At 38.0% G+C, this 15,058-nt stretch overlaps 1 protein-coding gene across 4 annotated transcripts in view; it reads left to right on the forward strand.

Moving 5' to 3' along the window:
* FAM185A (family with sequence similarity 185 member A) overlaps positions 1–15,058 on the forward strand; it is a 1,394,841-nt gene that overhangs the window by 1,061,616 nt on the left and 318,167 nt on the right. For all 4 annotated transcript variants that reach the window (XM_044088506.1, XM_044088508.1, XM_044088507.1 and 1 more), the window contains one exon: positions 7,274–7,369. In XM_044088506.1, the coding sequence (XP_043944441.1) occupies positions 7,274–7,369 (96 nt within the window). The remainder of the gene's footprint in view (positions 1–7,273; positions 7,370–15,058) is intronic.

Consider the following 15,058-nt stretch of genomic DNA (forward strand, 5'->3'; position numbering starts at 1 on the left):
AGCATCCTAAACAAATTTGTCAGACAAACAAAATTCCAGATGGTCACGGTTCAGTCTATCTTTCCATTTCTAGAGAAAGGTGATTGGATGTGCTCGATAGGTCTTCAGGATATGTATTACCACATAAAAATGGACAAGCACTCCAGAAGATTAAAGTAGAAAACAAATTCGGAACCCCCGAACCAAACTCTGAAACCACTTGACAGTTAGCGACTGTTAGAATTAAGAAAGAAGCTGGAAGCCAGATGAATTTAGCGCTTTCTTTCACTTTATTGTCAATGCCTCCCAACATCCTGGCTTTCACAGGAAATGATGTAAATCCCAAAAAACATTATAAAAAGATTAGTGACCAAATGTCAAAACTTTTTGAGTCAACCTTAGCGGACTTGTGTCCATGTTTTTAAGTATGAGTTGTTATTAGTTACAACTCCACCTGTTATTGCTTCTTAAATACATGACCATGATTGACTAGTATAAAACATGAAAAAAATGGAAAAAAGTGTTGACTCAATGAACATTTTAAAACCTGTTTACTCGACGATGTCAAAATACAAAACAGAAATCGCCGGAAATCTCCCTTAATAATGGTCATTCACCATTCTGTTTTGTATTTTGACATCGTCGAGTAAACAGGTTTTAAAATGTTCCCATGGGATTACAACTCTCATGGTTAAAATTGAGTCAACACTTTTTTCCATTTCATGTTTAGTTGTAACTAATAACAACTCATACTTAAAAACATGGACATTTTAGGTGTCATTATTTTAGTAATGATATATCAAGTCATATCAGACTATGTATTTAAAGTAATTTTTATAATGTTTTTTACATATAACACAGTATTCAAAAATGTCATTATTGTCATTTGGGATTTACATCATTTCCTGTGTATGAATTTAAAAGCCAGGATGTTCAAGTGGTTTCACTCCAGAAGATTCCTCCACTTGCGACTGGGAGCCAATCACTACCAATTCCGAGCACTGCCCTTTGGTCTCTCTACGGCCCCCAGTGTGTTCACCAAATGCATGGCAGTGGCAGCTCACTTGAGACTGCAAAGATTCCGGGGTTTTCCATATTTAAACGATTGGCTCCTTACTGCCCCCACCAAGCATCTACTGGTTACAGCTTTACATTACACCCTAAAACTAGTAAAATCCTTAGGGATCTCAATAAACAAAGAGAAATGCCAGTTGACTCCTTCTCAAAATCTAGAATTTATAGGGGCAACTTTCAATGCTCAATCTTGTCTAGTCTCTCTCCCACTTCACAGGGTAGAAAGACCAAGGTCTCAGCTCCGGGTGATACTCTCTCAGGGCAAAGTTTCAGCTCGGGCAGTCCTTCAACTACTAGGATCTATGGCAGCATCAATTACAATAGTTCCTCTGGTGAGACTACACATGAGGCTCCTACAGTGGCTTTTACTATTGCACTGGTCCCCTTTGATTTGTCCTCTGTCCTTTCAGATCCGCATAACAAATCGATGCAAACAAGACCTTCTTTGGTGGATGAAGCCAGAAAAAGACCGATGGAGTCATACTTTCTCCCCCTCTCAGCCCAAGGCCATAGTGACCACAGATGCTTCCCTGATGGGGTGGGGGGGGTCACTTCCAGGGAAAGACATTCCAAGGCACTCGGTCACCTGTGGAGGCCAACCTGCATATCAGTGTCCTAGAACTGAGGGCAGTGCTTCTAGCGTTGCAAGCATTCCAACCTATCCTCCCATCAGGGACAATTGTTATCCAGTCCGACAACATGTCCGTAGTCTGGTATATCAACAAACAAGGGGGAACCAAGGCCTACCCGTTGTGTCAGGAGGCCATGAGAATTTGGCAATGGACGATAGCTTCCAACCACTTTTTGAAAGCAATGCACATTCCTGGGAATTTCAGTGTAATTGCAAACAAACTGAGCAGATGCATTTTCCTGCCTCACGGGTGGTCCCTCAATGCTTTCATAGCAGCGAAGATAATTAGTTGCTGGGGCCAGCCTTGCTGTGATCTAGTCGCATCCCTTTCAAACCACAAATGCAGCAGCTACTTTGCCCTAATTCCCCTGTAGGGGGAGTCCCCGAGGGATGCTGTAGTACATGATTGGCCCACGGAACTTCTTTATGCCTTGCCTCCCCTTCTTCTGATCCCACAAATTCTAAAGAAGGCTCTTTGGTTGAGAAGCAGAGTAATCCTCATTGCACCCTATTGGCCCTGACAAGTTTGGTTTCCCTTTCTTTAGCCTCACCTAGTACATCAACCATGGATTCTGGATCCAACTCCGGAATTGCTGTCATACCCACAAGGGTTGATACATCCAAATATATCGAGCCTCAAGCTGACAGCTTGGTTCCTCCACTTCTGGTAATTGCCAGGCAAAATAACCTATCCTCCCCTGTACGTCACATTCTTCTGGCTTCCCATAAACCATCCACTAGAAAACTCTATCTCAGCAAGTGGAAAAGATTCATAGTCTGGTCTTGAGAGAAGGGAACAGATCCTTTTTCAGCTCCGCTTACTTTAGTACTGGACTATTTATCAAACTTTCTCCATTCAGGAGTGGCAGATTCAACTATTCAAGTACACCTGGCAGCTATTTCTAACTTCCACAATGGCTTCCAGGACTCTTCCTTGATTTCTCACCGTCACTGTAAAACTTTTTGAAAGGTGTCACTTACATTGAACCACCCTTCAAAGACCCAATCGAGCCATGGAATTTGACACTAGTTCTACAGTCCTTGACTCGTCCTCCTTTCGAACCTGCTGCCACTTGGGATATAAACTTTTTTTCCTGGAAAACTTTTTTCTTGGTAGCTATTACCTCAGCAAGAAGAATATCTGAACTACAAGCCTTGTGCATAAAATGTCTTTACATGGTTTTCCATAAAGACAGGGTATCACTCTGGACTAATCTGACCTTCTTACCCAAAGTTATTTCTGATTTGACTGTCAAACAATTGATCTGCCAGTTTTCTTTCCAAAATTTTCTAACAAAGGAGAATATTTATTACATTTACTTGATGTCCATAGACAATTGGGATTCTACTCGGACAAGACTAAATCACTACGAAAATCTGACCAGTTATTCGTATCATTCTCAGGTCCAAAATCAGGAAGATCTGTTTCCAAAGTGACACTATCTAAATGGTTGAGAGACCACATTTGCTTTATCCATCAACAAAACAAAGCTCTTCTACCATCTAAGGTTAAAGTGCATTCAGCCAGATCAGTCACAACATCTGTTGCCTTCCATGCAAGAGCTTCCATGGATGAGATTTGTGCAACAGCAACATGGGCCACCCCTCATACCTTTATCATGCATTACACATTGGATTTGGTCTCCAGGGGAGAACTTCCTTTGGTTCAATGGTGCTCAGGAATATCCTTCCATAGGGCCTCCCAGGAAATAATGTAGCTAGGGACTCTGTCCCATCAGTAAGGAATGAATGAAGATTAACAACATCAGATAAAGAAGTTATGTTCTTACTATAACATTTTCCATCTGTGTTGTTGATCTTCATTCATTCATTACATCCCGCCTGCCATCTCCCATCCGAAAGTCTCCTGGAGGTTCGGGTTTGATCCTACTTTATGATAGGGAATTTACTTAGATAAAGCCACTGCTTTCTCTCTTTTTTCTTACAGGCAAACTCAATCTGAAGTGATAGAGTGAGGGGCACTATGGGTAAGCTTATCTCAAGAGCTTTTTGGCTGGCGCGAGCTTGTTATAATGGCCGACTCGGTAATGAATGAATGCAGATCAACAACACAGATGGAACTTTATGGTAAGAACATAACTTCTTTTTAATTTAGAATGCCACTATTATGTCATTGTTGTTGTTGTTGTAAACAAATTAAATTAAATGAAAACCTGTACATTAAAGTCTGAAGTAAGTCAGAACAACTTTCTTTAGACCTCACTCCATCTAAAAATGTTTGTTAGTGAAGTGGGGATGAAACATGCAAATGAGTTTCACAGTAGTCATTCAGTAGATGACAGATGGTTGTCTTGGTACTGCTAACTTAATGAACCCTTAGGCTCATCTTTATTAAAGGATAAGCTAAAGGACAGTGAAGGAATTGCATATATATACTGACCACTGTCTAGAGGGCTTTATAGGTTATCATACCAAATATTGAGAAATTTGTTTAACAGTCACTGCAATATAAGAATGAAGGTCCGTGCCTTCCAGTTGATGTAAGTGTAACACATTAGACAAAACCAGGCAAAAATATGCCTTATCCAGAGGTGCTAATTCTTTCAGAGACATCAGATGGTTCCTTCTGGTAAAAAAAGTCTTCACTGTAGCTGATTCATACAATTTAAGATTATAGTACTGCGGAAAAAAAAAAGTTAATTTTTCATTTCATTTGGACTTGATTTTCTCATTTTCTGTTGTCTAAAAGGGGCAAAATTAAATACTTGTGTATAAGAAAAGGAGGATTTTTTTTTAATTGTGATTTTGGTGAAATTACATCCTCATCTGATGCTAAAAGCATGTTTATGTTATAAAAAGAATGCTACAGATTGTATATTTGTTCATATTTTATCCCAGTATCCCCAATGATATCTGAAGTGAGGCATGTAGGAGCCTGTCCATCATAGATCTGAAGAAGTGACAAGTTGTTCTCACTATACTTACATACTGTGCATGCTTTTATGGAATAGAATATTTCCCAGTTAATTACCAGAGTAGGAGAAAGGATGTTGTGGAATCCTGCAGTGGAACATGGGTCAAACTAGGGTCAAAGTTTGCAATAGGAAATTGTTGATAATCAGGCTACTACTACTATTGCTGTTGTTTTAGTTGCTCCTAATCTTGTAGTAGAAGTACTTGCCAAGCACTTTTCTGATGTTTCCAAATCTAGCACTGCATTTGCTTTATTTGACTTTGACTTTTGACATTCAAGCTGGTTGGGTATTAAGGCAATGTGGGTTTAAGATTCATAGAGGTTCTAAACAAAATCTAGGCTGATGGTGGTGCAACACCTAAAGATGTGAATGGCTTCTGCACAACTATTGTGAGGGCTTATTTGTTTGGGACTTTGCTTTGCTTTTCTGTTCCAGCAGTTGTTATGAAAAAGGTATGCACCACATGCTTAGAAGGAAGTTGGCATTACTTTGTTTACATGGGGAAATACAGATGATGCTAATACCCATAGACCCATCAACCTAACAAGTGTAGTTGGTAAATCTTTTTGAGAGGGTCCTTTTGAGATTGCTAACTGAGTTATTGCCACAAACTACAGATAGAAATCAGTAAAAATTTTGCAAGGGGAGATCGTGTGCTGCAGCTCAAATCCATTCTTACCCACCAGTGTGGAGTCCCTGGACTTAAACTTGTCTGCAGATATAACAGTCCTAGACCATGCTAGGACATCTGACTGTATTCCACATTTGATCGTACTCCATACCATGTGTTCTTTGAGAATACATCCTTATATAGACAGTGGGGTGGCCTTTTGTTAGAGTGAAGGTGATGCTTTGGTACATAGATGGAAAAATGGGCTGACAGTACTGAGATAGCTGCACTGGTTAGAATATCACATGATCAGTATGGAGTGGCACCTGGATGATTTAAACGAGTGGGCTGAAAAAATTACCAGCACGAAGTGTAAAGCCATACATTTGGGATCCCACTAATCAGAACTGTACATACTCTATTAACAATTAAATACTATTAGAATGTACCCATTTTAAGGATCTGGAAGTGATTGTTGCTAGGCAATGCAGTTTCAACAGCCATGTTAATTCAATTGTTAGGAGGTCCTTTTGTATTACTAGAACTGTGTTACAGTCTCTTACGTACAAACACAAGGGTGCACTGGTTCCTTTGTACAAGGCAGTGGTAAGATCCTTCTTTGCGTACTGTTCTTGCTCTTATAATATCTCTGACTTAAGTATAAAGGCATGGAAAATTATTTTATTAGGCAAATTAAGTCTGGGAAAGTGTTATCATATGCCCTAAGATTTAGAGAGTTCAATCTGTTATTTCATAAGTTGATTACTTAGATGGGATATAATTTGTGTGTGCAGAAGTTTACAGGATGAGGTGTTTAGGGCTACTTAAATGTACATTTTGGTTGAGCATAATGTAGATTATAGAAATGATCATTTCAGCTTTTAAATTGACTGGTTAGAATTAACCTTAAGGGAAAACATTTTCAGATATGCGTGGCATGGTTATGGAACAGATTATCACCATCTTTAAGGTGATTTAAATCCTTCACAGAGTTTAAAAACATGTTGACTCACTTATTTCATAACAGGCTTATCAGCTATGGCAGTAGAATTCAAGAAATTTGTTCTTAGATGGCCTGTAAGCACTGAGCTTGTAAAGTAATATTATTTCATTGTATTTGATCAGCAAACAGAACTGCTGAGACTGAGCAGTGAGCAAGTAGCGATAAGTCAGTTTATTACTTCTGTTTCAGCTCCTTGGAGCATTACAGAAATCACTTAAATAGTCATGGAAGGTAAAATTAATAATAAAAAAAGATGTCTGTTCATAGATGCTACAAAACTAAATCAGAAATAAACTACAGTGTTAGATTTCTTCTGTAAAGTATGAGACTTTGAGTGGACACACAAGTGCTTGATTTTGGAATTTCTGTCTCTTACTGTATGTGGCTAAAGGAGTTGCTCTTGACATCCTAAGAATTTACAAACTGCAACTTTTTAACTCATATACTAAAATATTAATTTTGAAAAATAAAATCAGTTTAATACAGCTTCAAAGTTCCAAACAACCCTTCTCTTTCCTTCATAATATTTTGATTGGGTAGAACACATTTAGCCTGTGGACCTTTTTTCCATAGGTACTAGAGGTAGCATTAAATTAAATAGGTAGAATTGGTCTAGGACACTGGGGAAGATTCATGTGATGTTTGATAATGTACAATGGGACTTATAGCAACCACCTGGAAGGCCAACAGCTCAAGGCAAATTGAACCTCATCTGAAGGGTTATACTTTAGGAAGAAAACATTTGCCTCATTCTTCACTGCAGTGTCATTGCTGGATATGAATCAGTTCCTTTGTGAGAGTACAAAGCCCACAACCATCTCACCTTCTGGATTTAAAATCAAGTGTGCAAGTGCACAGAAACTCTTTACTGGTAAAGTGTCATTTAAATAATGCCTTGTTTATGAATTAAGAACTCAACATGCAACTCTTCTTTTCAGACTATAGTCCAGACTTGACTAGAAGACTTGGAAAGACTTTTGCAGACCATTAGAGCTAAAGCACAGACAAGTGAATAATTCTTGATTTCCTTTTTACTGCAGATTCATTGGATGGATATCTGAAGGCATTGACAACTCATGGTGATATAGATGTTTACATTAGTCAGCTTGGGAGAGCTGCTCTAAAGTCTTTGAATGGTAATGTATTTCAAGTCACGTTACTCTCTGCATGAACTGCTAAAAATGCAGTACAATATACTGCACTTGGTCTTATTTTTAAAAAGAAGATTGCTTCTTTGATTGAGAACCAGAAGTACAAAAAACATGTCTGCTCTCTGTTCTCTCATCATATTCAGCATTTACATTTTAATCAGAAAAAACAACATTCAAAATGTGCCAAGTAAATGTCTTGCATGTAACCTCATGCCAGAAATCTTACAGTAAAGAAAACATAGCCAAAAACTCCTTTCATTAGAAAATGAGGTTAACAGTGCCAAGGTGTACTTCATAAAATATGAGGGAAAACAGACAACTTTAAAAAAATGTTTTAAGTATGATTTTACTTTAAATCTTTTGCATTTCTCATTGTACAGTAACTTGTGCTCTGGTTGAAGTCACCATAATACTGTAAAATATCCTGTATCTTAAATATTGTGCATATCGCAAGCAGTTCATCATTTAAGAAGAAAAACATGCTGTTGTAATCTTATTTGCAGCTTTATTTTAATGACAGCTTTGGACAATATGTCCATGAATATAAATCTGCTGTTTTTAGACAGTGAACAGGGTTTGCATTCTTTGAAATGACTGTACAGGACTATTTTGTCAAGTTCAGATATGCTTCCAAGGGAAAAAATGTTTTGCATAATGCTGGCATTGTTTACAGTGACGCCAGCATAAAAATCTAAAAAAAAAAAAAAAGAGAGATACGGGAAGCACTGCATTTTTACTAACCACATTGTTTCGTAGTAGTAAAAGAATTATAGGCTAGGAGACTGTGAGTGAACTATTGCATATGCTCAGTTTCTGAAGAAAATGTTTATTTGTATGTTTACTGCCCAGAGTGTCTGTCAGGCTCCAGTAAAATTAAATGGATGTTTGGGCATAGAGAGAGATCAGAAAAGAAAGCAACAGTAAGCAGCTGCTGACTTGCACACGTCATTAATTAATCTGCTTTCTGACATAGATTTTAATATTATACTCTTTCTTCTTATCTCATTCAAATCTATTACCCATTTTAACCATGTAGTGGCAATGATAACATTGTGGTGTTGTCTTCTTTGTCATTGATAGTTCCTTCAGTTCAAGACATTTTTGTGGCCAATTCCATATGTTTTAAGTAAAATAAGTATCATTATTTTATCTCAGTTATTTTCTCTGTCACAAGCTAAAAGGTGAAGTAAAACAAAGCTAAAAGGCGTAGCTAAGAAAAGTTCTTTACTAATATGCACTAAGTTCTTAGCTATGCCTTTTAGCTTTGTTTTACTTCATCGTTTAGCTTGTGACAGGGAAAAATAACTGAGATAAAATAATGATACTTATTTTACTTAAAACGTTTGGAATGGGCCACAAAAATGTCCTGAACCGAAGGAGCTGTCAATGACAAAGAAGACAACACCACAATGTTATCATTGTCATTACAAAGTTCTTTACTAATATGCACTAAGTTAGCAAGCCGTGGTGGTGCAGTGGTAGCGTTGTTGCCTCATAGCAAGAGGTTCTTCTGTTCGATTCTTAGCTGGAGTGCCTTCTGTGTGGAGTCTGCATGCCCTCCCCGCAGTCGAGTGGCGTTCAAAAGACATGCATGAATGGGCGTGCCTTCGTTAAAGTTTGGGCGTCAGGCTGGCAACTTGGCACCATAAAAATCTACTGCCGATCATTAGCGGACCGGAGTTCCACTGTGGCAACCCCTAACCGGGAAAAGCCGAAAAGACAAACAAACTAATATGCACTAAGTTAATATAAAATGCAATCCAGAACTGTTACATTATTCTAACCTCAGTTCTCCTCTTCTTTTGCATATTTTACTTCTTTGAATCCAAACTGTGGTATTGCAAGTTTGCTATCTCACAGTACAAGTTTCTGGTTCAGTTATAGGCTGGGGTGTCTTCCATGCAGCGTCAACAAATTAGCTCTCTGTATCCATGTGTTTTATCCTGGTGTTTTTGGTTTCTTCTGACCTGACATGCAGTAGGTTGACTGTCAAGTCTTCCAAATTTCCTGCAGTTGGGAATGCAGTGAGTTTGAATAAATGAGCATGTGTGTTGTGTGATAGATTGGTGTCCTTTCCAGAATGAACTTTAAAGCCTTGCACCCATTGACTACTGGGATATGCTTCAAAATCGCCACACCTTGTAAAGGATAATGTAGGCTATCGGAAATTGAAAAGCTAAATGGTCTCCCAACAGATATGTTACAGCGGATTCACTTTATAACCTCGAAATACTGAAATATCGAATTTCAGTATCTCGAGACTATAAAACCGAATCCACAAAACACTGACACAAAAAAAACGCGAAATTCACAACACCGAAAAAAACGCACACACTATACCACACATACACCACAACACCCACATCACAACATAAACAAACAAAACTACACACATACACAACTCATACACACATAAGCAGGGGGCAAGCCCCCCTGCATCCCCCACACCCCCCTACTTATATATACTAACTCCGAGATCGCACAAATACAAAACAAAAGCCAACTCACACACGCACATTCTCCGACCCCTTACACATACATCAAGCACATCAGCACACTCACACACACTCTAACTCCCACTCAGAACCCTTAGAAAACACTTACCTGACATAACACCTACATCCACACACAGCACCACGCACCATCAAAACACAATCCCGGACATTACGCAGCGTAAGGTCATAACCGCGAATTCAACATATATTCGAGTTCGCGATTATGACCTTTTGCTATTTTTAACATTCGGCTTTATAGTCTCGAGATACTGAAATTCGACATTTCAGTTATTCGAGGTTATAAAGTGTTTCCGTTATAGCACATCTGCAAAGACTGTGTGCTATAACTGTATATGCATTTGCAAATAAATGTACATCCTTTTGTGCTACATAAACCCAAACAGGTTTTTATATCATATCAAAATCTAACTAAATATCTACTGTGCCCCAAAATAGACTCAAAAAGCCACCTAAAAAAAGAATATCCAACGAAAAGCTTAATTTCTGTTTAACTTTTCTCCCCAAATTTATATAAATTGCTTTTTTTTTTTTTTTTTTGCTGTATTTACTCCCCCTATCCTACTAATCGACCCATTCTATCCTTCATCACTGAGGGCGAGAGTCAGTTAAGAGGGACCATCATTAAGGCAGCAATCAATGATGGTCTGAATGTTTTTGCTTTATGGCCTTAACTTCCTGTGCATACACTTGGCTAAGCAGGGGAAGAGGGACATTCAGCAGGCTATCCACACTGGTCACCCTTTACTTCTGCAGGCAACCTTGCCCCTTCCATCTGAGACATTGTACATTCCTATGTGCTTCCTGAGTACCATCAGCTCCCCCCTCCTTTTCCCCACTGGATATGTGAGCAGGCCACACCCCATCACTCCTGTCCTGGCTGCTCTAGTGACCAGGCAGGAGGGATGGAAAGATAGGAGTGAAGTGTTGCTCCAGTGCCAGGGAAGCCAATCAAACCATAGTCATCTGGGTTGCTGTTAGGGCTCCGTCACCTCTTCACCAGAGAGACAGGCTATAACTATTTAGTGCAGAGGTATAGAACTCTGTTCTGGTCCCAGTCTGATAATGCTTTTAAGGCCCTATCTCATTCTACATTGTTCAACAGATGCCTCCTAAAGTTTCTGCTTTTAAATAAATGCCAAAAGTGCACGCAACAGTGCTGAACAATTGCATGCCTTAATATCTTTCTCTAAACCAGATATTCTGACAATGGTTAGTTGTGATCAGTTTAGTACCTGGGTAAACAAATATAGAATAAAACAAAACATCAATGGTGAATTAGTGAGTATGTATTATTTAATTGGTAAACCGCCTCAAATTTTGCCTAGTGCACACAACACACAGTGAGACTTATGATACAACCAACAACATATGATATCTTATGAGGCAAAAAAAAGTTCTGTAAGCCTGAGCCTACGCTCCACAGCTAACACTTCAAAACTTTCTTTCCTGTGGCACTATGCAGTTTCCACTATTGATCATGCACCAGTATTTAGCAAAGCTTTTGGTCTATTCTGGTAGCACTTCTGGATGCTACAGCTAATGTAAAATCATTTAGAGCATAACACCCCATAGCACTTGGATAACCCATGAGATTTAACCCCTTTACTACTAAGCATTTTCAGAAGTTCTGTCTCTGGAATGCTGGCTGTTTTTGGCTATTTCTGTACCTTGTATTTAAAGCATATATCTCCAAAATGGTTTAGAGCTTCAGAAATTTTTCAGGGAATGTTACTGTAATAATTATCTGCAAAATACAGCTGGACTTGGCTTGAAGACAAAAGAGCAGCTTCATTTTGAATTTTAATTTATTATTTTAAATAATTGCTATGGCTCAGCAGATACAAAGACTGATATGGTCGAATTTTATACAAAAACTAGACATACTGCCTTTAAGTGCCAAATCACAACAACATTGCATGTTTCTGTTTATTTTACTCTAAAGAGAACTGAAAGTTATTCATTTGTTTCAGCTGAATGTTTTGTAAGAATTGTACTGTACCCATTTTCAAAGTCCCTTCTGGCCTGTATTCCACCCTACCTTCAAATGACAATTATCCCTATAATTCTTCAAGGTATTATTATGATATTTTCAGGTCAAGACCATTAATAATCCCACTTCCATTTTGTTTTTCACAGCCTAATAGCTTTTAGGGAAAATAGGCAACAGAATCCCAAGTATTGGCATTGCCTTTCCAAGCATGTAAACATATGTATTATACTATAGCATATAAAATGACAGACACTATTACTTTTTAATTGAAAAGAGTATAATTTTTGGTACACATTTCAGAAGAGCAAAACATTAATATGATTCAGATACATACTGAGTCAACCAAAAATGTAAAATATACATGATTTTGTAATGAAACTAATGACAAAACAAGAACATCTAAAGGGCTGTGTAAGACTACTCATGGTACATAACAATAATGTATAATCTCTCCACAACTCCAAGAAGTATTATAGTAAAATTTTCAGAATAATATATCTTTGGCCTCAGAAAAAATATATTTAGTTCCAGCTGCAAAGACAAGTATACAGCTTCATTCTCTTATAATGAGGTTTACTGCATATAAGTGCCTAAACTGGATGGGGGGGGAGTCACAAGGCCCTTCACAAACAACTTCTGTATTCAGGTAAATAAGTAAAATTTTTACATCTTATGTATTTTTAACTTAACAAAATGGTCCTTAGCCTGCTAATGTACCTGGTCTTCTGAGTAGAAGTTCACTGCAGCAGCCAAAATGAAAATCAAGTATAATGCAAAATGTCATATTTAGCAGTAAAGACATATGAACTAAAGCCACTGGGACCTATCTTTCAAAGTCTCTGTCTCAGTAACACTTTGAGAGGTTACTAAGAATCTTTCAGCTAACAACAACAGGGTACGCAGATGCAGAGGTTAAGACTGCAGTTTTAACCTCTGAGCTTACAGTGCAGTTCACCTCCAAATTTGAACCCACAACTTTCGCTGCTTCAAAGCATAGCATTGTAGTCATGACATATTATAACTGAAAAAATGTAATTTTTCAGTTAAAATATTTAGGATTTTAACTTCTGATGTATTGACAACTTAACAAAGAAGGACTTTGGGCCATTACTCTACTCACTGTGCTCAACAGGCATTAACAACAGTACCCTAAATAAAAACAAGTATAATGCAGTGTCATACTGTGACAGTAAAGGCACAGAAACTAAAGCTACCGAGGCTTGCCTTTCAAAGCTTGAGATTTCATTATAAAACTTTCAGGTAATAATAACAGAGTGTTCAGATATAACTCACACACAAAACTTCAATAGTAACCTCAGAGCTTCCAGTGCAGCACACCTCTGAATTTAACTCCATTTCTTTAGCCACTTGAAAGTTTGGCATTGGTGCTGGCATATTACAATTGAAAATGTTTTTTTTTTTTTCAAATGAAATATAGATGATTTTTGCTCCTGACATAATTTGAGTTTAGTACATTTATTTTGGAGATTGTAACTGCAGTGGTGGTGCTGCGGTAGTGTTGTCGCCTCATAGCAAGACGTTGTCCCGTTCGATTCTCAGTTAGAGCGTCTTCTGTGTGGAGGCATATGTGAATGGGGCATGCCTTCGTTGAAGGTTGTATGTCAGGGCTGGTAACCCGGTACGTAAAAATACACTACCAATCATTAGCGGACCGGAGTTCCGCTGTGGCGACTCCTAACCGGGAAAAGCCGAAAGATACAAACAAACAAACATATATTTTGGAGATTAGTTTTATCCAACCCTTTGTGCAGAGGATAAATAACCTCCTAGTGGAAGCCAAGCATAGTGCTAGACTGTGACAACAAAAGCCCTCTGAAATACTGGATTTACTACCTATATAACAAACTGTACTTGAGTTCTGTAAGACAGTTCAAAATTAAAAAAAAAAAAAAAATATATATATATATATATATATATATATATATATATATATAAATATAAAATCAGGGACTTCTCAATAAGATACTTGGATACAAAACCACCTACATACTGTCACAGTGAAATGTGTCCTTTCTGAGAGGGTAAACGATTTTTTACTAAGAAGGAATCATGTACAAGTAATGGCTGTATTGCTTTTTGATGGTTACTGTTCTCCCCCAACTAAACATATCAATAATCATTCAGAAGTAATTGAATAATTACCCTTTGTTTTTAACACAGCCTACACCTGAACCACACAGACAGGTCACCACTTCTGACATTTACCTCTCATTTGTGATTGCCAGAAGTGGTGAAGTAGCAACCATAAGGATGCATTTTCACTTGCTGCTGTAAGATATCCCATCCCGTGTCAAATGCGACAAATGTATTACACATTGGGACTTTCAGACTCAGTGAAGCTGGATTTATTCAGAGTGACATAGGTGTCAGCTTCATCAAAGTATTCATAGAAGATAAAACAAAAGCAATTCTTGACACCTTTTGGTGGCTAAGTAGAATGTGGTTTCAGACTCTCAGGTAAAAATATTAGAACATCTCCATGTCTGGGCAACAAGCATCTTGACTTCAATAACTGGTATCTAATGTAAATCCTTTGATTCTACTGTACATCTATACTGGTGCTTTAGAAGTGATTAATGCTACTAACTAGCTTTCTAATCAGCAGGACTGTGTTTTCATTTGGTCAATTTATAGTTAGTCCAGACCTATATTCGACACCTGCATGAGTTGACTCTCAGTTATTCCACATTTAGGATGCATGTGTCATCTATCTCTGTCCATCAATAATTCATGAAGGACCCCAGCACCAGCTCATCCTGCAGATCATCCTTTGAAGATCCCATCCACCAACATAATACCTGAATTTCATGACTGACTTATTTGCTGTGTTCTGTTTTGAGCTTGCTGGCTTAGAATCACTGAAGCTCTTTTCTTGGAAAATTAGTTTTGGAGACCATCACCTATGCATGGATCATCTCAGGGCTGCAAACCTTTATGCTTAGGAACATGTTATTTAGTCTTTCCTAAGTATTAGATGTCCTTTGGAGACCTATCTATGTTTTATTCAAAAATTTCTCTAAACCAGTTTATGTATTGCCCCATTATCTTTGCAGAACAGAGAGGGAGATAATTTTTCACACCTATAATGTGTGTACCAGCTTTAAGTTTTAGCAGAAATAAATGCAGGAATAGAGGAAGACCGGACAA

The sequence above is a fragment of the Protopterus annectens genome, chromosome 11.part0 (genome assembly GCF_019279795.1).
Source record: "Protopterus annectens isolate FY-2018-M chromosome 11.part0, PAN1.0, whole genome shotgun sequence".
Lineage (NCBI taxonomy): Eukaryota > Metazoa > Chordata > Ceratodontiformes > Protopteridae > Protopterus > Protopterus annectens.